At 39.7% G+C, this 9,290-nt stretch overlaps 1 protein-coding gene across 1 annotated transcript in view; it reads right to left on the bottom strand.

Moving 5' to 3' along the window:
* The window catches only part of DAPP1 (dual adaptor of phosphotyrosine and 3-phosphoinositides), a 56,730-nt gene that overhangs the window by 6,092 nt on the left and 41,348 nt on the right, over positions 1–9,290 (bottom strand). The window contains exons 6-7 of the mRNA XM_009327076.1: positions 6,062–6,195; positions 1,938–2,068 (exon numbers count right to left, since the gene is read on the bottom strand). Of these exons, the coding sequence (XP_009325351.1) occupies positions 1,938–2,068; positions 6,062–6,195 (265 nt within the window). The remainder of the gene's footprint in view (positions 1–1,937; positions 2,069–6,061; positions 6,196–9,290) is intronic.

Genomic DNA, 9,290 nt, shown 5'->3' with positions numbered 1-9,290 from the left:
GTAAACGTGGACCTGCGCTGGCTCTAACAGCAATCTCTTAGACCGTGCCTCCCTCAGCAAGCTTCTGGCCTGCATCTCCTCAACCAAATGCAGCACAATAGTTGTAGTTCCAGTTTATTTCGAAAAGTTAGATGGTTGCCTCAGTACATGTTGTAACCAGAAGCACCTGGGGTTTAGCTGACAGTGGAATTATCAACACAAATCACTCTTGAAATGCAAGCGGGGGGAAAGTGGTGTTTTACTTAGGCATTCTCTTCTCTCAAATAGCCACATGCTTGAGAGGAAAAACATTCAATGTGCTTATTGGCAAAGTGTTTTTTGAACTGTTTCTCTGCCACCAGGAGTGACGCTGGGACCTTATGACTTCTCAGATACTGAAACTCTGTGTAGGGACCTAGTTGTGAGACTGCAGACCTCTGAAAACCAAATTCTTGCCAAGTTAATTACTACTTGCTCTTTAAAAAAATTCCCTTTTTATTGGTTGTATGTGGGAGTCAAGTTTCTTTGGAGGTTAAAATGGAATTCAGCCATGAAGGGTTGGTTGTGAGACACATCAGAAGTGTTTCTTTTATCAACGTCATTAACCCGTATTAATGTAGCTCTTCCTCTTTTTCTCAAAAAATATAGTATGTAATTAAAATACTTTCCTCTCTGTTCTGAGCAATGCTGTTCTTGAGAAACCACCTGTCTCACTTAGATATGAGTTACAGGGGATTTAAAGTCTCTAATTACTGTCCAAGTGAGCCACAGATGTCAGAGCAGGTGGCCCAAATGGATATGAAGATGTTCTCTTGTTTCTCACACCAGTAAGGTGTGGCTTTTAACATGACACAGCTTTTTACTGTGCTCAAAATTACTAGGGTTGAAAGGGTGGAAGCTCTTCTGTCATATCGCTCTATTTTGGGTTTGAGTCTGTGTCAGAATACAGCAAGCTGTCTTCCTGCTTTAAGACAAGGTGATTCTAAAATAGTAAAATCCAAGTGTGAAAATGTGAAAAAAACCTTTTGAGTAATGTACCTATCAGGACACAGATACTCTTATTAACTTGGTTGTACCGCGCTTCATTTTGGGCTTTCTTTTTCCAAATGTGTCCCTGCCTGTGTTGCACATCTTTGAATATTTTTTTCAAAAAGTCACTTTTTAACCGACCTAGAAAGTCAGAGATGCTCTTTCCTTCCCCCCAGTTAGGAAGGAGGCTGTATGTTGCTAACCGGGCAAAATAATTCTAACAAACAAAGATGACTGCAAAAATAGTAAGTAGTAATGAGCTTATGTCTGTCAGGACTACTATCTGTTTCCTGTCATCTAATCCTCATACTCACTGAGTGAGACAAAATGTGGTAAATCCTGTAGCTGTTACTTGGTTTTGCTATTTAGCGTATTCCTCCCCTCACCTGTGGGGAGAGAGACTTCCCACTGGCCCTAAAGGATGTTTGGCAAAACAAGGGCTTACTGTGCAACCGGACATAGGTATTGTTGCATAGAGCCTGATGAGTGTTGTCAGAAAGATGTGAGAAGTGTTGTGTTTGTTTTGTGTGGTGTGTGTTTTGGGGGGTTCTGGGTTTTTTGTGGGTTTTTTTTTTTTTTAATTCCCAATAATGTTACTGCTAAGATGGCATTCTAAAAGGAAGATAACAGGAGAATGAAAACCTTTTATATATTCCTTGTTTGGATGGTCAGAATCACCTAGGTCAGCTGCAGACAATGTTTTCCCAGTGACAGCACTGAAGGTCTCGGTGACAACAATTGTAAAAGCCTTTATTTGTCATGGGACTGTACTTAGCAAGTCTGTGTTTGTTTTGCCTCGGTAGGCAAAGACTTCCTGTATTTACAAACCCACGAAGGGATGAATTACTGGTGTTATTCCATAGCTCGCTCCAGCAATCATACTAAACTCGGGCCAGGAGAAGCACCCCCCCCACCAGAACACAACTTACTGAGGGAGCATTTGCAACGAGATCTCTTTCTGTCCTTCCCGTCTGCATCGCCGTGTGAACTCGGACGGACTCATAAATGGAAGGTTCTTCCACTTTCCGTGGGTAGGGATGCTTCAATACAATTAAGGTTCCTGGAGAGGAAAAGAGCAGGAGTAAGTCATCTGGCAAGACAGTCTTAGAAAATAACTGGCAGTAGCTGCCTGTCTGTGGAATGGTTAACTTTACCTTTTCCTAAAATTAAAAAGGTATAAGAGCTAATAACCTCTCCAAGATCTCTGCAACTCTCCCTGTAAGGGGTTTTCCTTGGAAGGGGGCAGGACTCAGGCCACACCCACATGAGAAAACAATCAGATGCTAGAAATGACTCTCCCATGCTGATAAAACTAGACATATTTCTAACATGCATCATCTGAATAGTTTAGACTTTGTGAAGGGTATTTTCTACAAAAATCTACCCATGCAAACTAGAAGGGCACTTGCTGCTGGATTCACTTGCCCAGTCTCACTTCCTTGGCTCTGTCGTGTTGCTCAGAGTCCTCAATACCTTGGGCACCTGGACCTTGCCTAAATCCATTCCCTCATCCCTGTACAGTGGGAGTCAATTTGTTCTTACATCTCTGAAAACAAGAATGAAAACGCTCTTCACTTCTTCTAAGCAGCAGGTAATTAAACCCCTTCTGCAATGCATGGTAAGTGGTGAAAAATCAAGACAGCAACAGAACAGGACTGTCAGACAACTCTCAAAAGCAGGTGTCTCCTGTCCTGCTTAATCTTCTTTCCAGTCAGGGAGTAACCATGTAATACAGAACAAACTGAAACACAGATTTTATAGTTACAGTTGAAATGCTGACCCACATGTGACCTACACTTTCACTGCATTCATGAAGATGTGACTACAGACATTATCATGCCTGTTTACATGGAACTGTGAAAACTGTAAATACACAGTACCTTTTTAAAACCTTTAAACTTACTAGTACTTCCAGGGAATCACTTGACACATTAAATTCCCTTCCTGCACAGGAGGCTGGCTGGGTGGGTAGGCAGGATGCTAGACTAAGATATGAGGTTGTAATAGTCATCCTGGTTTTGCCAACAACCCCCTGCTTGCTGCGTAAATCACTTAATCTGTCAGAGCTTCGGATACAGACTTCCTAACAGTAAGCCCACATTACCGTTGCCTTTAACTGTTTTGCCATAGCTCTTTCCAGTTAGTAACATTTTGATTATAGCCATTCTTTGTTCTTCAAGTAAGGCCATGTTTATTGCAAGTTCTCTGCAAAAAGCTGCATTCTCAATAGTGAATCTATTATACTATTCACAATAGTGAAGAACCTCCTTAAAATAGTAACTGCTACACCATCTAATCTCATTCTTTAAAAATGTCACAGCATACCCAATGCTGCTCCATTTGCATTTTATGCTGATATTGTCAGCTCTTAAAGAGGAGAGATGCTAGAATTGGTAAGAACTTGGACTTGAAACCTACAGGTGATTGAGTAATTTAAAAGTGAAACAAAGTTTAAAGTATATTTTGTAATGGAAAGGGCTACAAAGGGAAGTGGAAAAATTGTATTTGAATTAACCAACTGAAATCTGTTTGCAGGCACAGGGGATGTATGCGAATGTGATATATTCAACTTGCAGTAAGCGAACAGTCAAAATTAGTTTAATTCTCTCTGGCCTTGCAGAAAAATAATGCTTTATCATTTAAAATGAAATTGAGAACATGCCCATCACCAGTCCACAGAAACTACTCTTAAGCTGTTGCATAGAATCAAGAGCACCATCCCCTGTACACCATGGATAAAGAGCCCTGCTGCAGAACTGGGAGGACTAGTTTAACATTTTGTACAATATTTGTTTTCTGGTAAGTTCTCCATGTTTTTTCTTCACGAAAGATACTTGTACAGAATCATCTGGTAATGGTACAAAAGAACTAGTAAAAGCTGCACTGTAGCAAGATTCTTCTTGCATGTTTGTGCATGATACCTATTTCTAAGGAAGAATGAAAATTAGTCCCGTTGTTGGAGATGTTAGCTTCAAGTGACTTTGGCTTTTTTGTCTGGATAATGACTTAAATGAAGCTGTAGTAAGACAAGGTTTGCTGGGCTTGAAGCACAAACCTGTAGCTGTCCCAGTACAAAAGAATCACTGCGCTCCATGGACCAGTTTGCAGGGGTGCAGGCCTGTGTGTTCAAGCACTGATCAAAGAGTCTGGTGTGCCTCTTCAGACACAAAACTAGCTCCAGTGAGACAAACTTAAACGGAAGATAGTGGAAACCGTTACATATTCTCTCTCGTGGATCTCTGTCTTAAAAAATCCTGTCCATAAGCAAGGAGGAGATGAAAAATGCTATCTTGCTTTACTCTTTCATTCCTGATCTCGCAGTGTTTCTACAGAAAATTGTTTGTAAGTATAACAAGGAATAAGAAAAACTGGTCCAACTACTTTCTACTAATGCCTGAGCTAAAGGTCGTTTGCTGCTTTTCACTGAAAGGAAGTGTGGCCTAAGAAATCAGACTCTGTTGCTGGCCCTTCTGCCAACCTGCTGTGTGACCCTGTGTTGGGCCGGTCATCCTGCCACTGACACTTGGCTTAGAGTGGGCTCTGATGAGCCCCTACCCCCTTTTTGGTATAAATCGGTTACCACCCAGGAAACCTTTGATACCTGTATCTGAAGGAACATTGCCCGAGTGCTAACTCTCTCTTCCTCTCTACTGCTATCCACGGTAAGGTAAGGTGGAAGGTTTCTTGATGTGATGTTCAAATGGCTTTTCTTATTCTGTAGCACATCCAACTTAAACAGGTTCACAGAGCCAGCAGAATCTGATTAGGGAGCTTTAAGGCGACAAGTGAGCCCATCATTCAGCAGTGTTGATCCTGTCCACAGAGATCACATAACACCAATGCCTTGATTACTAATGTCTGTAACACACGCAGTGAAGGAATGGGGAAATACAAGTTTTATGTCATCTGAAATCCTCAGTGTTAGGCCTGTAGGTGCATGTCTGATTTCACAGGAAAAATAGCTTACTGGCACAAAAGATACATGTAGGAACTCTGTGTTTGAACCACTCTTAAAAGCAATTTAAAAAGAGAATGCTTTGAAAGATACAAGTGCCATATTGAGTATACCATTGCATTTCTCTTGGGGGAAAAAAATTTGCAAAGCAACCCTTGAATTTAATGCTTGAGTTAAAAGAGCACTGGTGCATATTTAATGTGTGACATATTACAGTTATTGCATGTGCCAACTATCATTTAACTGGTCTCTTGCACATATAATTAGTACTACTCTGAGTTATTTGCATACACTTTCTACACAGGATACTGTAGTTTTTAGCACTAACTTGTACTGACACATCTTCAACTCTTACATTTGAAGCTAAACCTAAAACTGGCATTATCATGATAATATGCATCTGTTTCTCCAGGGATTCTGGTCTGGTGGTGTTCAACTCACTTGTAGGAATCAAGTTTAATCTTTTGACTCTTAATTCAGGCAGCACATTGGCTGCTAAAGAAGCCTGTGCTTTTCTCCCTCTTTTTCTTAAAACACAGACAAATCACTGTGGTGGCAGATGGCATCAGCAGGCTGATCCACTGTAGACAGAAAGGGAGAGGTAATACAGGCCACGTTCCCTACAGGAGAGAGGAACATATGACTATAGACTTCTTCCTTGGATGAAGAATAGCGGAGATGAACAATTTCAAGTCCCTTTTCCATTTATTCTTATTGGGGGGTTTCAACTTCATAGATGAACATTTATTTCCTCATTAAACACCTTGCTTTGGTTTTGCCCTTTTTGAGAAGGTTCTGTTCCTCCCAGTACATGTGTATTTTGAAATGCTTCCTTCTCTCTCTGAGAAATCAAAAGGAGCTCATGTCCCTGGTTAGCAAAACCCAGTAAGCTTACATGTAGTTTGTCTGAATTCAGAGTACTTGAAAGAGTTTTTGAAGAGGAACATCTTAGATCCTGAGGTTAATACAAAGGTGAATTTCTGAAGAGGAACACTTCGGCAGTAGATCTATTTGATAACACATCGGAAGCTCCTTTTACTTAGATCTGTGTGAGGCATGACTACAAATGTGTTCATACAAACATACGGCTCTCCTTACCTGTTTCACTTCCAATTAAAGGCTGATTTGCAAAATGCATGACTAATTCCTTCAAGCTAGAAAATTCATTAAATCCAAATTTGAATGAAGTTCCTGTATGTTCAACATGGAAGTGTTTCACAGAATCCTTTCCCCTAAAATAAAAAAGGAAAATCTGTCAAGGCATAAATGCCGAATGCATTTGGCATGTACAACCCTTAAATAGCAGCTTCCACTACAGGAAATCTGGCCCAGGTCACAGGCTGACAGTCACTGTCCTAGCAGGAATACTACTGCCATTACCGTCCCTCACTAATACTCAACACATCTGAGACTCAGATTTATTAAGAAAAATCTAATTGCTGCTTTACAGATATGAGATTATGAAAGCCTATAAAGGCTAAGTAAGTTAAATTAACTCTTGCGGCAATCAGTAAAAAGACTCACAAATGAGGTTTCCAGCCTTCTGTCTAAGCAGGATGATATCCCTTCACTTACCGGGCTTTCGTCTTGGTATATGTCTTACTTTTCAGGTAACATCCCAATCTCATTGAAAATGTCTTCTGTTTCTCTTTCAAAAATAGGCTGCCTCGCCTCCTTTCTGCACCCAAACAGGGATTTAATAACCTAACTTTAGATACCTAAGGCTTCAGCATTTGTTTGCTCTGTCTCTGTACTCAGAGGAATGGTTCCTCTATGGTGGGCACTGTCAAACGTGAACCAGGGTCCTTAGTCTGTTGGGGAAGTAACAGCGTTTGTTTATGAAAGCTGATGGTATTTAGAGAAGTGTGCAAGGCCTTGCTTCCTGCATGGGCAATTATTTTGACTTCGGAAGACAATGAAGCACTTATTGCAAGTATCTCTCCTGTGAAAAAGTTACTTCTGTTACTAGCATCTAAAATAGTCCAGAAAAAACTCTGTCTCAGGAAAAACGTATGTAGCAAATATACTGAAAATATGGTGAAGAAAGGGATTTATAGCATCTTTTCCATTGTTTATTGCCACTTCCACAGGAGATTATAATTTCAAACAAGTATTTAAACAAATATTTATCTCTGAACAGTACTCATGATATTGTAGAATATGCCTCCGACCTCCCACGTTTTGCGCTACAGTCAGCTGAGACACAATGTGTGCAAGCCGAGTGCAGATGCCCTACAACAGCAACTAGGTGCTGGGACTCTGCTGCAGTGGCAGGGTTTTCATCTTGTCATTTAATTTCACAAGAATACAATGTTGCAATGAGAGCAACTGCTACTCTACTTCCTAGTTCCTTTTTAAAGCTGGCTAATTTAGCTGGGGGAGGGGATTTCAGGCAATATGGGGTCTCTCTTCTTACAGCTGTAAATAAAAACCTCAAGGGATGTCTAAGCATTGTTTCCTTTTAAAACAAACTATAATAATCACTGAAGTGCCTTGTGAGGCAGAGGCAGAAAGTAAATTAAAAGCTATAGAAGACATTTTAGGAGAGAAAGAAAATGACAGCTAGAATTGCTAAAGTTATCCTTTCTACAAAAACGTATCAGAACAAAATTTAATTACTTATTCTAAAATTAAGTTTTAATATTAGTCAAAAAATGGAAGGGAAAACTTGAGTTAAACAAACAGAAAATTATTAAAACACATTAAAATAAAAATCAGTATTTCAAGGCAGCTGTACCACCAAAAAACTAATGTAACAGAATAAATGATCAAACTCCAGACTGGAATATTCAGTTCATATGGTAATGCAGTAAGTAACTCTTGTTCCTACATGGAGAGCTGAACAAAAGATTGGAATTGGCCTGAAGTAGACTTTTCTAGGTCTTCTAAGGCTAGAATTTTTTAAAGCAGCAAATTTATTTTCATTAACTAACACTTTTAACTTTCGTTTCCTATTAAAAGAACAACTATTTACATTTTATTTTATTACAGTAAGTTGTTTCCTGAGTGCCCTTTAAAACTAGCTTCAAGATTTTATTTTTTTTTAACTGTCTGAGGTAGATTACCTCAAATAATGTTTAGTTACATTTTAAAGTAAAAAAATAATAACCAGCAAGACAATGGTTCACTTAAAATGAATATTTTTTAAGGAAAGCTATTACTTATAAATGCTACTATTCTTTTTCCCAAGACTTGCACTCAATTCAGTCATTGCTACTCTGAATACTCATTTTGTAACATCACCTTCAGATCTGTCGGGCACCCTTGTATAAATGGCTGTCTATAGCGGTAACGATTTCAGCAGTGTAGGTATAGGCACACTTGCTCCTGGGTCTTCTGTCAGAGATGAGTGAGGCAATTCGTATTTGCCTTTTATACCTCTGGGGAACAGGGTATGTGCAAATTGCACTTTCCTCAGTTTCCAAGCGACTACACTTCCAAATTATAACTGCTCTTGGTACTGAATATGCAGAAAGTTGCAATTCAAGGGCATATGCTGTGTTCCTATCTATTAGGGTTGTGAATAACTAGCATCATTATACTGATCAAAGTGACTTTAGCTTAAAAAGTTACTGCGATTCAGCTGAGCTGTGGTCATTAATTCTTCAGAGGCTCAGTTTGAGGCAGAAATGAGCGTGAATGCACTAGCTCAAAATTTCATTGTAGAGGCTTAATATACCATAGAGTTGCCAAAGGCTAAGAACGTATTTAGGGTTGGTTACCTCCCATCAGCTGACATGCAGGGACTACGTTGTGTATCTAATGCATACGTCTTCCGTGTTGCCTCTCTAAAATACTGTGGCTTCTCTCCTTCTTGGGAGATTCTTTAAATGTGATTCAGCAGTGAAGTGCCCAGGCCAGGCTACCCGTGCTCTGTATTGGCTGTGTCCTGAACTGATGTAAGTTGCTGTAATTGACTTCAAGGGCCTGATGCCTGTCACTGTCAAAATATTGTTCAAATTAGTCATGCATTACTGGCTAAGACTGAGTCTTAGCCCAGAACGGAGGACTAAAACCATCCAGTCAAGCACTGGGTCGTCCCTCAGAGATAATTGTTCCTATACAGTGATGCAGAAAATGGTGAAGTTAGTGCCTATTAACTGGCATATTGACTACTGTCCTTATCATGAAACTTTTCTACTCTCATCAGCTGTTTCTTAAACTCTTGCAACTGCCATACAGATTTTTATCATGCAGACTGAAAATCTACAGCCAATCCACGGAATGATGTTTTTCACCAGTAAGATTAATTCATGGTTTGGAAAAATGAGAGCAATTTTCAAATCCAATCCAAATTTTTTTTTCTTCTAACAAAATGTCATTCAGC

The sequence above is a fragment of the Pygoscelis adeliae genome, unplaced genomic scaffold (genome assembly GCF_000699105.1).
Source record: "Pygoscelis adeliae isolate BGI_AS28 unplaced genomic scaffold, ASM69910v1 Scaffold87, whole genome shotgun sequence".
Taxonomy (NCBI): Eukaryota; Metazoa; Chordata; class Aves; order Sphenisciformes; family Spheniscidae; genus Pygoscelis; species Pygoscelis adeliae.
Note: the sequence above shows the minus strand (reverse complement) of the source record. Positions and strands in the feature narration are given on the sequence as shown.